This window comes from Conger conger, chromosome 19 (assembly GCF_963514075.1).
Source record: "Conger conger chromosome 19, fConCon1.1, whole genome shotgun sequence".
Lineage (NCBI taxonomy): Eukaryota > Metazoa > Chordata > Actinopteri > Anguilliformes > Congridae > Conger > Conger conger.
Window position 1 is genome coordinate 17227966 of NC_083778.1, and position 17500 is coordinate 17245465.

General features: G+C 47.7%; 1 protein-coding gene across 1 annotated transcript in view; it reads left to right on the forward strand.

The window, feature by feature from the left end:
* The window catches only part of cacna2d1a (calcium channel, voltage-dependent, alpha 2/delta subunit 1a), a 121173-nt gene that overhangs the window by 71851 nt on the left and 31822 nt on the right, over positions 1-17500 (forward strand). Inside the window, exons 7-18 of the mRNA XM_061229166.1 lie at positions 166-297; positions 1592-1661; positions 1991-2041; positions 3459-3558; positions 8605-8763; positions 9767-9871; positions 10164-10242; positions 11365-11414; positions 12154-12243; positions 13463-13546; positions 14060-14134; positions 14662-14736. Of these exons, the coding sequence (XP_061085150.1) occupies positions 166-297; positions 1592-1661; positions 1991-2041; positions 3459-3558; positions 8605-8763; positions 9767-9871; positions 10164-10242; positions 11365-11414; positions 12154-12243; positions 13463-13546; positions 14060-14134; positions 14662-14736 (1070 nt within the window). The remainder of the gene's footprint in view (positions 1-165; positions 298-1591; positions 1662-1990; positions 2042-3458; positions 3559-8604; positions 8764-9766; positions 9872-10163; positions 10243-11364; positions 11415-12153; positions 12244-13462; positions 13547-14059; positions 14135-14661; positions 14737-17500) is intronic.

A 17500-nucleotide genomic window follows, 5' to 3' on the forward strand; every position in this document is an offset into this window, starting at 1 on the left:
ACGACAGCTGACAACAGTCTATCATGGTCCTGTTACCCCACTGCGTCATATCTTCTCCAAGTTAACTTACACGAACGCATAGAAGCAGGCCTTCCGTTCAAAATGTGAAAGAGGACCGCTCCAGCCATTCACATATATTGCTCTTCTTCTGTGGTTTTGCTCCAGCTACCATCGTGCTGAATGAGCTGAACTGGACCAAGGCGCTGGAGGACGTGTTCCGTCGGAACCGGGAGAACGACCCCACCCTGCTGTGGCAGGTGTTCGGCAGCGCCACCGGCCTGGCTCGCTACTACCCAGGTGAGACGCGACTAAATGCTAAATGGTGAATGCTAAATGCTAAATGGTGAATGCTGAATGCTAAATGGTGAATGGTGAATGCTAAATGCTAAATGGTGAATGCTAAATGCTAAATGGTGAATGCTAAATGCTAAATGGTGAATGGTGAATGCTAAATGCTAAATGGTGAATGCTAAATGCTAAATGGTGAATGCTAAATGCTAAATGTCTGCATCCCTCCACCACAGTAACTCACAGCTCAGACTCATCTCACAGTCACACGGCCGGCTAGTCAGCTAGCGCAGTCCCCTCCTCTGTAGAGAGGGCTGACTGCGAGGCCTAAAGCCTGGGACTAAATTTATACTCCAGCCCCCACAGTGTAGCCCTCGCTGGGTCAGTGTAGCCCTCCTTGAGATAACTCACAGCTCAGACACATCTCACCGTCACACGGTATCACCTAGGGCACTCCCCTCCTCTGTAGAGAGGACCGACCACGAGGCCTAAAGCCTGGGACTAAATTTATACTCCAGCCACCACAGTGTAGCCCTGGCTGGGTCTTTCTCCAGCCTTCATGCACACCCTGAGCCACCCCAGGGGGTTTCAGTGTAATTACAAAGCCTGATTCCACCATTACTGCATACTGAACCCAATCTCCAGTCCACTCATAACTTGTAGCATTTATCCAAAGCACTGTACAATTGATGCTTCTCATTCACCCATTCATACACTCACACTCACACACCGACGGTGATTGGCTGCCATGCAAGGCACCGACCAGCTCATCAGGAGCATTTGGGGGTTAGGTGTCCAGCTCAGGGACACTTTGACACCCAGGGTGGGATCGAACTGGCAACCCTCCAACTGGTCACCCCTACTCATTTTTTACGTTTACATTTTCGTCATTTGGCAGACGCTTTTAATCCAAAGGATTTACAAGTGCATAGGTTCTTCCACAACTTAAAGCATCCTCTACTGAGACAGCTGTAAAGCATGAGTGGAGGGGCAGGATTTTTTGGTACAAATGAACGATTGCTCCAATGAGTTTCATCAATACTCGTGGATAGATCTTTTTCCAAGATTGATTTTCCTGCAGGGGGTTTGTAAGAGGCTCTAAGAAGTAATGGGTAGAGGGCTGAGATGAAACCCCTAGTTCCGTTTCCCCTATCCAGCACTGAATACCTTTCTTTAAATAAAACATGACGTTCGATGGATATGTCTTTAGATTTTTTTTAGTGATGCCTTTAGCCCTCGGTTGTGGAGCGGCCCGGTGTTGTTCTGTGAACCGGACGCCATTGTGTGTTGTTTTCCGTTCCAGCTTCTCCGTGGGTGGACTCCAGCAAAACGCCCAGCAAGATCGACCTGTACGACGTCCGCAGGCGGCCATGGTGAGTCCCTGAGCCTGCTGTTTCACCTCCACTTCGTCTGTTTCTCACCCGGATCTCACCCCCGAGAGCTCTCTCCTCTCCTCTCCTCTCCTCCTAACTGTTTAATACCCTTTATTTAAAAACCCGCCCTGAGAGACCCGTTCAGGACACTCGTAAACTCCCCCCTCTAATGTGCCCTGAGAAATGCGCCGTTTAATAAATCGCGCCCTCGGTTTACTTACGCATTGACATTTCCATAAGGCAGGCTCCCATTACTCATTCCGTCCCCCGGTCAAACGGGGTTCGTATTTAATATAATGATTCCACGAGTGTCTCGCTTCTTTTTGCAGGTATATCCAGGGGGCGGCCTCACCGAAGGACATGCTGATTCTGGTGGACGCGTGAGTAATTCCTAACCGTCTGGAGTGCGCATTATCCTGCATACGGTAAACAGCGATGCGGTCATGAGAATCACAATTAACGTGGCCCACTATAGAGTAACAGTTCTGGACGCCGGCCAGCACTAAACTAGGACGGCGACGGGGGAAAAATCCATGTGCTGCTTATCATCTCGTCGTTTAATAGGATATCGGTGCTCTTGATCGATCGGCCGTTACGTAAACGCTGTTAGGGTAATGGGGAGGCTTCCTTTCTGACACGCGTTGCTCCAGGGATTCACAAACGTTGTTGGGTCTCTGCTGTACAGGGAGTGCTGTACAGCCCACTCCAGTCACATCGGTGAACAGCTGCTGTGTCTACCTGTGTCAGGGCTTTTAACTGGCTCAGACATGGAACCTATCATGTCTGCTGCCAATTGTGACATCACCCAGAGTTTTAGTGCCCGCGGCCAATGGCCTCAGGTTTTAGCCGAGGGTGATAACTGTATCTCTGAGGGGGCGTGGTTTGGAACCCAAAGCAGACATGCCCGTTGAACCAGTGCACAGGAGCATGTGTAAATTATAATTCTACATAAAACGCCAAGCGATTTTGCGCAATATTTTTTTAGTTACTATTATTTATTCTTTACTAAATACAATTGCCGCCAAGGATATTACTAAGGTTGTGTAAACCTGACACAGTTTATATTATATTTCTCTGTTACAGTCTAAAGTATGAAACATCCGATGAACGGTAATTTGAACAATTTTGTCGTGCCTCCTGTCGTACTCTTTTTGCCTGGGATCCAGGTCTTCCTCCACCCCGGCGTGGAAAACTCCAACGCTCTCATCCACAATGTATTCATCGGCGTTAGCGCTTCATTAGCATTCCGGCTCATCGCCACGGCGATGTGCTTTGACTCTGGGCACGGCGCGGGTAAGATCAAAGTGTGGCGTCGTCTGCTAGCGTACGGCAGCCGGTGGTGTGACGGCTTCATGGAGCATCAGAGCTCGAAGACACCGCTCCCGACGCCGAGCCTGGCTTAATGGACGATTCGGCCTCCGACACACTCGCGTCCGTGTGAAAGATTCATCAGAGCGCCCAGCGTTTAGGCATTCAGGCACTTCTGAAGTGTGCCCCCTTTTATTCGGCGGAAATGAAAGCTCGCTCGCAGGAGCACTGAATGTCTGAATTTGCGGTTGGAAAAATGTAGCTCGGTTCGAGAATGAAGGCCATATTTACAGGGTTTTTCCCAAAATGATTGTGAGGGAACTAAAATATTTTTAGATTTTCCCCCACAGTCATTTGTAATTTCATGATGGGTGAAAATGGAGAAGTAACGCGTTATTGGGTCCGATGTATTGTTGTTAATCGGATGGTAGAATAAGGCGGTTTGTGTTCTGCGCTTTGCTTACGGTGTGGGTTTGTTGTTCCCAACAGGAGTGGCAGTGTCTCCGGGTTAACCCTCAAGCTGATTCGCACTTCCGTTAGCGAAATGCTGGAGACCTTGTCCGACGACGACTACGTCAACGTGGTCCAGGTGAGCGTCGCCAACGAACTCCCTCTCTAATGTTTACAGCAGCCACACACCTGTTTCTGTTTACCATGTTCACCAACCGTCAGGCAGCTACCACAGTCCTTTAAATACAAATCATGCACAAGGCTGTGCGCCTAACTGAAAAGTATCCAGTTTTGTGACATAAGCCAATCGTAAGCCTTCGTTATAATGTGAGGTGAGCGTTCTGGCACAAAATGGCCGCCATGCATCGCCCAGGTGGGTGCTGCACATCGGTAGTGGTTGAGGCGAGTTTCCCCCTCGTCGCTGGCATTGCGTGTCTCGAAAAGCGCTATATAAATGTAATGATCTATCTACCTGTCTATCTCTGAGCATTAGGTTGCAGTATCTGTGTCGTAATGATTTGTGAAATGTAGACCTGGAATGCACTGACAGTGCCAGCTTTGCTCTTTTGGTTTCAATCCCAGTTTCCTGCTTCCAGACATGCAGCATTTGTCACTCCTCTCTACTCTGGAAAAAAACTTCTGAACAAGGCCAACTTTTTTTTACAACAATATTTCCAATGCCGTATTTCGCTAGATGAATTAAAGCCTTGAAAGTGTTGCAGCCTTGCCGCTGAATTTACAGTGGAAATACCAAAATAAACCAAAAATATATATATTTTTTGTATTCAATATTAATAATAACGTGTCACTATTCTTCAAAATGAAAGCCTTTAACCTCTTCCTGTCCAACCCCTAGACGACGTCGTAACGTCAACAATGAAGATAAGGGGTGTCTCGGTGGCGCAGCCTGCAGAGCACTGACCGCATGCTCATTGTGAGCCGCGACGTCAACGGTTCGAATCCGACCATCTGACAATTTGTTGCATGTCTTCCCCTCTCTCTCGCCCCCATTCTTCCTGTCTCTATATACTGTCCAATAAAGCTGAAAAAGGCCTAAAAAATATCTTTAAAAAAACCAAAAAAACAATGAAGATAAAGCGGAATCCGATTCCACGCGCGAACCAAAACAGACCGAGACAACGCGATAGAGTCCTTTCGCTCCCCCTGTATTCATCCAGGTGTGGGCTGCCGTTCTCCCAGGTGGCGGAGCGGAAGATTGCGGGCCCGACGCAGCGCTGAAACGTGTCGGTTTTAGGAAGTAGGGCGCGAGATGAGAAGGAGTGAGATATGGATTTGTCTGGAGTTCTGCGTGAAACTGCCGGCGCTCTTGTCTTCTGAGCCAGAATCCATCACGCCAGCCACACTGCAGCCTGGCAGGAAGCGGTGGAAACGGTCGTCTGTTTCGTTTTATCGCTCCAAAGGATGCTCTGAGAAGCCTTCAGACGATACTTAGCCGCTTCCAATAAACCCAAACTCGAGCCCCGATTGATACTAGCATGTTTTTTCCACAGGAGGCTTTTCAATTGTTAGCTTCTAAATTGAAGCTCGAGGCTTTTTTTTTCCTGAGAGCAGTTTTTTAGTTTTTTTTTCTCCTTCGTATTCATTTCCTGGAATACTTACAGCATCACAACAGCTGAATGACAAATTGCAGCCGATTTAATTTCACCACTGATATTAGAACTGGTGGCCAGGTGCCAACGGCAGAGCGTCAGATTTAAACGCCGATATCACAGGGACCGGCATCCAGGGCTGCTTTCAGACGCTTCTCCCGGGATCTCAGCTTTTGCCATGCGTCTCTGTGCTGCTTGACGTCTCAGAGCTGGGGTGTCAAACTGAATTCCCATCAGGCCACAGTGTCGGCAGGCTTTTGTGGTTTCCTTTCAATCGGCTGTCAATTAAGGCTTCGAGAACAAGGTGCGTGGACTCTTTAGCCAATCCATGACTTTAATGAACCACGTGTGTCGAGAACAAGCCGAAAACCAGCAGACACTGCAGCCCTCCAGGACAGAGTCTGACAGTGTCTCGGAGTATGTGTTTTTGACCGAGACGTCGAGCGGTTTTGAGGACACTTTGAAGTTTCCGGAAGGCCTCGGATCCGGAAAGGTCACACTGCTCCACCAACCGACGCCGATCCGAAGGAAACTCCTAACGCTGAAGGATGGGTCAGAATATCTCCACGCTCTGAAATAACGATGAATGGTTTCATTTCACAGACGTGAACGTCCGTTCCCACACTGTTCCTCCCATCTCCGAACCTTCCTGTCCTATCTTCCGTAGCTTTCATCGTGCGTGTGTACGCCTGCGACCGCATATTAACGGCGCTCAGGCTGAGAGTCGGTGGTGGGCCTCCGCGCAACGCGGGCGTGTGCATGCTAACCGCCTGGCGGCGTTCAGGAGACACGTCTCTCCCGCCCCAGGGAAGGTGTCGGGCAGAGTGAGCGTGACGGTGTGTGAATGAGGCTGGTTTGCCGGGAGCAGACCGGGAGACAACACGCACGATCGCTGGCCGCTCCGTGTTTCCCACAAAGCCCTGCTTCATCGCTGGACGTGTGCCCGCTTGGACCTCCGTCGTGTGAGCGGACGTGGATCTGTTTAATTCCTCGTCACGGTCGAACCGTACCCAGCGCTGTTGCACACAAATCCTCAAACAGTCCTGTTCCCCTGTGCTTTCTATAGGCACGGAGCAGACGCAGCACAGAGACACGCTCAGTGTTAAATCGACTCTGACAGAGTGCGTAAGGTCGTCTGCACTGCCACACCAGCGCACGCCACGTATACAGTACTGTGTCGAAGTCTTAGGCACCCTAGACTTTATTATATTTATGTTTATTTATTTGTGTGTGTTTGTATGAAAGAACACGTTTGAGATTTCCAAATATTCATTTTCCAAAAGATTTAATTTTACAGAGACATTTTTGTATTTCATTGAAAAAGGTAACATATCACTGTAAGCGATTGATTGCTTTTTCCATAAAAACTTGATCAAGGCTGTCTGAGATCAGAAACAAGGAGCCAACCAAAGTCTGCAGAAGAACTGAGGCAAGTTCTCCAACATGCTTGGAACAACGTCCCTGCTGATTGTCTTATAGAACTGCAGGACAGCGTTGGCTATCTCAGAAAAGTGATGCAGTTTCAACGCCGAAGGGTGGTCACAAAAAAATATTGATTTGATTCAGTTTTTAACTATTCTGCCAAATGACTAAAATGTAATGTAAAATGTATAGTACGTTTATTTAGGACCTTTCATTGAATTATTTTTTCAAGAATCTTACCTGTACAGAATGTTATACAGGTGCCTAAGACTTCTGCACAGTACTGTATCTGTTCAATTGTACATTCTTTTTTCATGGCGAACTATTGAAATCTCAGAGGTTCAGAATCCTGACCTTTCTCGTCTTGTAGTAACTAGGCTGAAAAGTTTCAAATGGCGGTCGGCGGTGTAGGCCGGCGTGATGTGACACAATCTCTCATTATACAGGGGGGTTGTGCGAGAGCCGTCAAGACCCCTCTCCTAATTAGAGGTGATGCCTGCTTAAGGAAAAGAGCTTTCTGCGCTCTCCTGCTCTTATTACAGACAGATCTGCGGAGTTGGCCATCAGGCAGGGAAGAGGCACTGTAATGGGCTTAAACAGCAGCCATAATGAATGTCATATACTGTATGTGTTAATACACGTGGTTCCTCCAGACTTTGTGCAAAAAAATGGTGATTCTTTTCTTTCATTACCTTTAGCTGGCTAATTCAGAGTTTTTCTGACTTGATACCTTCTGCAGTAAAGTAAATTGTACAACTATTCCAAAGAAACAGAAGCCATTTACATGTATTGTATGGTCCTTCTCTCCCATAAATTGGCTCACTCAAACATGTAGATGCTCATCTTTCAGTCAAGAATGGTTGAGGGACTTAGTAAATGAGTAAATCACTTATTTTCAGGGAGAAGTCTACCCCAAAATACTCCCTCTACAAAATAGAGTCCTGTGTGCTAGTGTCACTGTCACTGCGAATAACTGTGATTGGCTGCCATGACTCAGGGGGCGGGTCTCTGTCTCACTATGACACCTCTGATTGGTCTGGAGCAGTGCCCGTCTGCACTTTGCTTATTGGTGTGGCTGTTGTAGCAGATTATTAGGAATATAAATCGGCATTGGGCGTCCTAGAGATAAACAGAATTGGGCAGTAAATTCAGACATAATCATAATAAATAATGATGATATGTCTGTATTGTGATGGTTTTTGCCGAGTTACAGTTCAGTGATCTGTTGATTTCTGGAAAGAACGTCTGCACAGTTGGCATGTTAAAACTGTCAGAGCGGTCTCGGCTTGGGTGCACGATTTCGGAAACAAAAAACGGAAACCTCTGAGCAAATGTTTGTGAGCTCCAGCGTTCCAGGCAGGAGATTCAATCTTTTCCGCTTCAATTCCATTTGATTTGTGTATCGCTCTTCACAGCAGACTGTCCCAAAGACGCTTTACAGAGTAACAGAAGGGAATAAAAAATGGAAAATATCAGCCCTGAGCCCCCAGATAGCTAGATGGGGTAAACGAGAAAAACCCTCTAACAGTGGTGAGGAAAAACCTCCCTGATGGGAATAAATCTGGAGAGGAACCCAGTTGTACGGGAGCCCGTTCTCCACTGAACCTGGCTGTAGGGGGAGCCCACTCTCCACTGAGCTTAGCTATAGGGGGATGTCCATCCTCACTGAACCTGGCTATAGGGGGATGCCTATTGTCCACTGAACCTGGATGTATAGGGGGAGCCCATTCTCCACTGAACCTGGATGTATAGGGGGAGCCCATTCTCCACTGAACCTGGCTATAGGGGGATGTCTATTGTCCACTGAACCTGGCTATAGGGGGATGTCCATCCTCACTGAACCTGGCTATAGGGGGATGTCTATTGTCCACTGAACCTGGATGTATAGGGGGAGCCCATTCTCCACTGCACCTGGCTATAGGGGGATGTCTATTGTCCACTGAACCTGGCTATAGGGGGATGTCCATCCTCACTGAACCTGGCTATAGGGGGATGTCTATTGTCCACTGAACCTGGATATATAGGGGGGGAGCCCATCCTCCGCTGGCCCGTAGGCAGAGCTGGTGAATCCAGGGCACAGAGACGGGCTCTTTAGCCCAGGCCGGGCGCCCGGCAGGCAGGGAGACATTGACGGCGCTCCTCCTCTCCTCCAGTTCAACACCATCGTGAAGGACGCCGCCTGCTTCCGCCACCTGGTGCAGGCCAACGTGCGCAACAAGAAGATCCTGAAGGACGCCGTGCAGAACATCTCCGCCAACGGCATCACCGACTACAAGAAGGGCTTCGAGTTCGCCTTCAGGCAGCTGGCCGTCGTGAGTGCCGTACACCGCATCACGTTTCATTCACCTCAGGATGTAGTTGTTTTGGGGGGGGGGGGGGTGCCGGTTGGATTCCCCCCGTCCTGGGCGTGTCGAAGTGTCCCTGAGCAAGACGCCTAACCCCTAAATGCTCCTGACGGAGCTGGTTGGTACCTTGCGTGGTAGCCTATCACCATTGGTGTGTGTGTGTGTGTGTGTGTGTGTGTGTGGGTGGGTGGGTGGGTTATTGAGAGCCACGTGTAAAGCAATTGTAAAGCTAAATATAAATGATATAAAAATAAATGCAGTCCATTTTCCATTCAGCTGACACTTTTATCCAAATAGTGCAGAACAAGATCATTAGAACAAACCACAGGGCAGGTCGGATAAGGTACAATTCACATAGAATCAGATGTACGGCCAAGAGCATAAACTCAAGTACACAGGGGGTAAGTAGGCCAAATGGTGATCTCCCTGCCATTACTCATGTGTCCCTTAATAATCTCTCCATTTCTGTTTCTCTACCGTTCGGCTGTAGATCAGGGATCATCAAATCTGGCCCCCCTGAATCCAAATTCTTTACCCCCTGGTAATTAGCTGAACAATTAGTGCTACTGATTTGGCCAGGGTGTCTTCACCCCTGACTCCCTGGTAAAGGGAAGGTGGAAAAGCAGCAGTTCTCAGCCATCGAGGAGGGTAGTTTTAAGATCCCTACGGCAGAATCGATTTATACATGTATTGGTTACACATGATTGATTGATAAGCATTGGTTACTGATATAAAAAAAACTAGAAAAATCGAGCCGACGATGAAATCTGGGCATATGGACTCGAGTTCTTCACTATTAAATACTGCCACCTGCTGGAGGAAACCCTCATCTACTGGACTAATTTAACCTGTTGCATTACAGTGGTGCTCCACATTGTGTGGAGAAAATAATGACGGGTGTGTGATCCCTGAATGACCCTCAGCCTGTGTGTGTGTGTGTGTGTGTGTGTGTGTGTGTGTTGTTTCACAGAAAAACGTGACGCGTGCAAACTGCAACAAGATCATCATGCTGTTCACTGATGGCGGAGAGGAGAGGGCTCAGGAGATCTTTGACAAGTACAACAAAGACAAGCAGGTCTGCCTCATGGGATCTAATCACACTTAAATACCAATCGCTGAGTTTCCGTCTTTTCAAGTCAAAAATGAATTATTTCATTGACGGTGTGAGAACGCGATGCCATAATGACGCAACGAACACACTTGGAATATTTACTGTTTTAATAGTGATAATTTAAAGACAGTTTTGATATTGAGGAAGGCATGTGTCCACATGTAAGGGACCCAGGTTAAATACTGAACATGTTGAAATGAATACGAACAATCAGAGCTGACCAGTTCAATCCATGGTCTGTGTGTTTCCACCACAGGTACGCATATTCACATTCTCCGTCGGACAGCACAACTACGACAAAGGACCCATCCAGCGGATGGCCTGTTCCAACAAAGGTGCTCACTGTTCACTAATTATTATTATTATTATTTAGTCATATAGTTGAGGTCTTTATCCAAAGCGACTTACAGTTGATTAGACTAAGCAGGACTGGAGCATTGTGGGGATAAGGGCCTTACAGCCGTACGGATCTCATCGTGGCTACACCGGGGCTTGAACCACCAACCGTCCGGGTCCCAGTAATGTACCTTAGCCACTAGGCTACAGGCTGCCCCACAACTCACTACAGCTGATATGATGTGAAAGGCTTGACATATTATCAGAAGGAGCTCTTGGACCTCAATAATGATCGAAGTACAATGACAGCATGTCTACGGTTACATCTGTTTTACACACATACACAGGTCACACACTCCAGGCAGTCATTGAATGCAAAGGATTTTCAGTCCAGTAGTAAATATAGTCATCTTGATTTGTCCAATGACTTTTGGTCCCCTAAAACAAGCCGTGCATGCAAAGGGCTGTAATCCCTACATGGATCATTGCATATGCATGTAAGTTATGAAATTAAAGCTGACAGTCTGCACATTAACCTCACATTCACAGTTTAATTTCAAATCCAATGTAATTGTGCCACTGTCCAAGTACTTAAGCCTGCAATGTAGACATACTGTCTATGAATTATTCATACAAAAATGAAGGAAAAGGCAATCTCCTAAAATACATGTCATTTTCTCTTGAAAACTCAGAAACGCATTACAGTCTGAGTGGTGTAATGGAGAGCAGAAAACAATGGATCCCTCAGAATCTTATTTAAACGAATAAAATATTGTTGAGGGCTTCATACATCTAGGATAATGGTTGCATTGCATTAAACTCTGAAAATGACTTATATCTATTATCTGACTCACTCAAATGGCATCAATTATGAAAAATATACTTAATTCATATGAATTCAAGCTGCTGCAAAATGTGACTCATTTGTCATGAATAGACTGCAGAAAGATGGAAGAAACATGAAAGTTTTGACCTTCAGCACTTGGTTATTTTGTACGTTTTAACACTTTGGGTTTTTTTTCCAGTAACAGACTACAGAAACTGAAAGGTTTTCTCTTGCGATGTGTTCACGGTTTGCACTTACAGACTTAAGTGACGGTGACGTGTCATTTCTCTTCCAGGATATTATTACGAGATCCCCAGCATCGGAGCGATTCGGATCAACACACAGGTGACCCGGGCAGATCGCCGTTCAGTCTGTGCCTTCGTAGGCTCCTGTGGTAGATGTGCTGTCGATCTGCTGTGGTAGATGTGCTGTTGACATGCTGTGGTACATGTGCATGAGATCATGGTTCAGTCTATCTCACTATCTTGTGATAGCTTGTGATTTGCACTTGTTCTTGTGTTTGATTTGCACTTTGTTGTACGTCGCTCTGGATAAGAGCGTCTGCTAAATGCCATGTAATGTAATGTAATGTAATGATAGATGGTCTGTGGTAGATGCCCTGTGGTAGATGTTTTATGGTAGATGTCCTGTGATAGATGCTCTGTGATAGATGCCCTGTGGTAGATGTTTTATGGTAGATGTCCTGTGATAGATGCTCTGTGGTAGATGCCCTGTGGTAGATGTTTTATGGTAGATGTCCTGTGATAGATGCCCTGTGGTAGATGTTTTATGGTAGATGTCCTGTGATAGATGCTCTGTGGTAGATGCTCTGTGGTAGATGCCCTGTGGTAGATGTTTTATGGTAGATGTCCTGTGATAGATGCTCTGTGGTAGACGCCCTGTGGTAGATGTTTTATGGTAGATGTCCTGTGATAGATGCTCTGTGGTAGATGCCCTGTGGCAGATGTTTTATGGTAGATGCTCTGTGATAGATGCCCTGTGGTAGATGTTTTATGGTAGATGTCCTGTGTTAGATGCTCTGTGAGAGATGTGCTCTGGGTGAAGGATGTGCTTCTTTGAGCAGGAGTACCTGGATGTGCTGGGGAGGCCGATGGTGCTGGCAGACCGTAAGAACAAGGAGGTCCAGTGGACCAACGTCTATCTGGACGCACTGGTGTGTGGGCTCACTTTCATATTGTTATTAATATTCTTTATCCCAGGAAACGTGTAGAATACTTATTTAAATATGGTAACACTCCACAATAAGGTCACATGAATTGGCATGAACTGATTGATAGTTGTTAACTAACTACAGAAAAGTTAAGCTGTTCAGCTTTGTTTATGAATTTGTACGTCATTAATGAATGTTAACAACTACATTACGTAATGCCAATTCATACTGGAATAAGAAAAACACTTTACTGTAACAGCTAATGTAGTTAACACATTCACTTACTCGTTAATTTCATGCTTAATGCATTTGTACATCAATTACTTCATGCTATCAAATACGTTCATAAATGGCAATTCATGTACCTGGTGTAAAGTGACTTCAAATATAGTTTAAGAAATAGTATATCGTTACACTTAAAGGCTAGAAATTCACTTGGAAGAGAAAGTGCTCTGTGCAGCTGCACAGAAGCAGAGAGTGTGAGCAGGTGTGTTTGTGCCGTTTACTGCAGAGCTGGGTAAAATGGAGGACAGGACAGCGTGACGGGGGGGCTATTCTGAGCATGCCCGATAATGGGGTCAGCGTGGCACACGCGTGTCAATGCTCTCTCGCCCCAAATCCACACACGGCTAATGGGGAGGGTTTCTGTACGCTTCGTCTCCGGCTACGATTTATAAAAGCCAAAAATCTGACGTATTGTTAGTTTTCCTGAAAAACACCCAGCGGTTATTTTTAGACGGTAATGGGCGCTTCTGGGGCTATTTAGAGAAGTTTCCAGAAGGGACGGAGATAGGGCCCGTGTCCCTGCCGGCTGTATCGGTGGTCGGCAGGGTGTCGACCCTGTCGGCTGTTATTCCCGCGTCTTTACTGGAAACTGCGCGGAGGCTTACAGGCCAACGGCGTCCTTGGCACGCAGCGCACGCAGTTCTTCCTTATCAGTTCGTACGGAAGGGAATTTGAGTACGCTGCGAAATGACCGATGTGGAGTGAAAGCCCTGTTGCAGAAAGGAGCTCTGTCATTCATATTTAACGGCAAAACAAAAACTCTGCAAAAGTGCCTTATTAAATTTTACTTGCAGGTGAAAAAAAAAAATATTAACAATTGACTGAACTTCCTGTTCAGATGTACAACCTGAGTTCCTGTCCGGTCGATCTAAATTGTGCTTGTGTTGTTCTGTTGTTCCATCCTTGTATTTGTTTGTGTGACACGTTCGGACCCCAGGAGCTTGGCCTTGTAATTACAGGGACCGTTCCGGTTTTCAACAAGACCATCGTAAGAGATGGCAAGGACGGATCCCAGAGAAAGGTAGAGTGTGCTCTTGCCTTTTTATTTTAACCCTTTTCGAAGAGCAGGTCTTCTGGAATGCTTATGGTTTTTTCCCCCCAAAACTCTTAAGTCAGTGTTCTAGAACTCTAGGTATTGTCTAGAACCGATCTATTGTCACTTGTTCTTCACCTGTCTATCTTTAGCCCGTTGTATTTTACACCTGAATCTCTTCAGACTTTTGAATGTGTATTTGTCTTGCTACTGCAGTTCCTGAAGTCGTAGAAGTCTCGGTATGGTAGTTCACTTGCATTTTTTTTTTAACCATTTTAAAAAGCGGGTCTTCTGGAATGTTTATTGTCAGTGTTCTAGAACACTGTTAATTACCGGCAGTGATTGCTACATCGGCAACAATCAGAGTGTTCAGCTAAGAACATTCTAATCACATATTTGTGACCTCACACCTTAAAGAGCTGAACTGGGTTTGATGTAAAATGCCTTTGACCTGCCCTGCTCTCTGTTTCTCCTGGAACACCCCCCCCTTTCGCACAGCAGAACCAGTTGATTCTGGGAGTGATGGCCATTGACGTGTCTCTGGAAGACATTAAGAGGCTCACTCCTCGGTTCACGGTAAGCGCCCCCGATCACAATATCTGCAACGTACACGTGCGCTGCATTCATCCTCGATTCACTGCCTTAAGCGATGTACGGTGCTGTGAATGTATTTGCACAGTAGAGAAATACGCATATTTACTATGGCATTCGGCAAAGATGTAATAAAGGCCTGTTGTCTCCTTAAACTCTCACCTTCACAAGACTCGGTTAAAGTCTGACATTAATGTCAGTCTTAACATGGGGCAGTGTCTGTGTGGGCTACGTGATGTGCTCCAGATATAAATATTTTGAGTGTGTCCCTTTCCGCAACCCAGCCACTCTGCCCATTATTAAGGCCTCTCTGTGTATTTTTATCCATAAAAGGTTGTGGCACATACAGTATCTATCTCCAGATGAGACTGCAGGCACAGAGGGGGCCCTGAGTATAATAAATAATGGCTTTAAAAGCGCCTCTTAAAATCAGCACCCTTTTTGTCTCAGCCAGCGATGTAAGACCCATGTGATCACCCAAATAACCCCCTCTCTCTCCCTCCACCCGTCAGCTCGGGCCCAACGGATACTACTTCGCAATGGACCCCAATGGCTACGTCCTGCTCCATCCCAACCTCCAGCCAAAGGTGAGGCTTTTGTGACCTCATCGCAGCCTACCTGGGTCCCTGCCATCTTAACCTGTTGAGGGAGTAGGCTTTTTGGAATGCAGTTTTTTCTAAATTCTAAGTCGGTGTTCTAGAACTCTGGTATTAGAATCGGTATTAGAATGTTAAGTTTCGAACATTCTGACGCTTTCAATCGCCAGCGGTGATTGTGACGTCGGCACTAGAATGTCCCCCTGAGAACATTCTGATCACACTTCTGTGACCTCACACCTTAAAGGGTTAAAGGAAGGCGGAGTGAGTGTTCCCCTCTGAGAGATGAGAAGAGGCGTCAGAAATGCCCGGGGGGGGCTTCACTGCGGTTGGCGGTTTCATGGCGGTTTGTTGGCGCATCTTCACTCGGCGTGCCTGTGGGTTTCGTGCGGCGATTCGCGGAACGACAAGTGACTAAAACGATGCTAATTTTCAGGTTTTTCCATAGCTTGTCGGGGCGTCGGGGCGCGGAGGGCACACATACGCTTTCACTCTTCCTCCTGGCCGCTGCTTGCCGTCGCGTTCTGGAAAAGAGCGGGCGCAGCTGTATGCTAAACGGGAACGAAAACACGAGCGCGGGATTAAAGGCCCGGACCGCCGCGTCTCCCTCCGACCTTTGACCCCCCGCGGGTATGGAGATTTGCGCTTTGAATTCCGCCGTCCGGCTGCAAATTGGAACCACCGTGCCGCAGTAATTTCGGGGTTGGACATCATCATCGTCGTCTCTTTGTGTGTTTGTGTGTGTGTGTGTGTGTGTGTGTGTGTGCGTGTGTGTGTGTGTGTGTGTGTGTGTGTGCGTGTGTGTGTGCGCGTGTGTGTGTGTGTGTGTGTGCGCGTGTGTGCGCGTGTGTGAGCGTGTGTGTGCGCGTGTGTGAGTGTGTGCGTGTGTGTGTGCGTGCGTGCGCGTGTGTGCGCGTGTGTGCGCGTATGTGAGTGTGTGCGTGTGTGTGTGTGCGCGTGTGTGTGTGTGTGTGCCACGTCCTCGGTGCGCGTAACTCTTGCCATATGTAACCCAGGCGCAGTGAAAGACACGAAACGCTAACGCGCGCATCGTCTCTCCCGAGTCATCCCAAACCCCGAGCGCAGTCCTCCTCCCGCGACATCCGCTATCTGCCAATCCCATTCGCCGCGCCGCGCGCCTTCAAATGTCTCACCGTTCGTTATGCTATCGGCAAATTGTGTTTTGGGTAGCACCCGGGTGGCCCGAAGTGATGTTGGCAGGGTTTTAATCCGTTCATAAGTGGCGGATGTTGAAAACATCAAGCGTAGAAAGTGATGGTGGGTGGTGTGTGTGTGTGTGTGTGTGTGTGTGGGGCTTCTTAGCCAGTGTGGTGGCTACGGCTTGGGTGGTGACTTCAGGCTGACCTGAGGGTGGCCACCCAAGTGTGTGTGCTCTGCTCTCACTTATTTTTACCTCCTCCTTGCCTTGCCTTGCCTTGCCTCGCCTCCTTTCCTTGTGACTCACTCCACCCGTTGGAGAAGGCAAGGAAAGGAAGCAAGGACGGAGGAATGGAGCGAAGGTGAATTGGGAAAAAGGAACGTCAGTTACAAATGTGGAACCGCAGGGTTGATCGTTCATACTTCGCGCATTCTGAAAATGACGAGGTCCCATGATGCTCTTCTCAAAGAGTAGGGGGTTACCCGGTGTCCTGGCTAAATTTCCAACCCTGGCTCTCTCAACCTGCCACCTAATCATCCCCCTGATTGAACTGGCAGAAACATTGTTCTCTCCCTCTCCACCTCAGCTGGTGTGTGGTGAGCGTCCTGGGCGCAAAATGGCTGCTGTTGTTTCACCCAGGAGGATGCTACACATCGGTGGTGATTGAGGCGAGTTTCCCCCTCATCACTGTAAGTGCTTTGAGTGTGGGAAAAGCGCGATATGAATGTAATGATCTATCTATGGCCAGTGTGAGAGGGCTTGAGAGAACTGGGGTTGGAGCCAGATGCCTGTATGTTGAAGTCCTTCACCACTTCTGCCTCTTTATGAAATGTCCACTTGTTTAAATAGGTAATATAGAAGTCAAGCAGGCTTACTACCTGCATCAGTCCATCTGGTTTTTACAAATAAATCAAACGATTTTGATGTAATGTTAGATTTGGACATTTATTATACGTGTTTCTCTTACACGGTCACACACCGGGCGAAGGTCAACTCCTTCAATGTGTAGACACACGTGCAAACGTTATTCCAAAGACCCCGAGGCGCACACACAAGCGCTTACTTTTTCCACGCGAGGCCGTACCTCGGAGAGGATGAAAATAAAACAGACCTTCTCCCCCCGTCGGCGGATGAAGACGAGACGCTGAAAGCGGGTCTGGGCGGCGATGGTCGGTTTGTTTTCCCGTAAAAACGGCTGACATCGGGGGTCTTTGAGCCGCGCGCGGATTACATTATTGCCATTTGGCAGACGCTCTTATCCAGAGTGACGTACAGTTGATTAGACTACGCAGGAGACAATCCTCCCCTGGAGCAATGCAGGGTTAAGGGCCTTGCTCAAGGGCCCAACAGCTGTGCAGATTTTATTGTGGCTACACCTGGATTAGAACCACCGACCATGCGTGTCCCAGTCAATTACCTTAACCACTACGCTACAGGTCTTAACAAACCCCCGGCTAGATGCCGTGACGAGATCAACGGGTCTCGCCGTGTTCCCGCGCCGGGACCCTCCGCTCGGGATGACTCGGGGGTACGAGAGGAGAGGGCCCCGTTCCTCAGGAATGAGGGCCCGGGGCCCGGGGCCCGGGGCCATGCCGG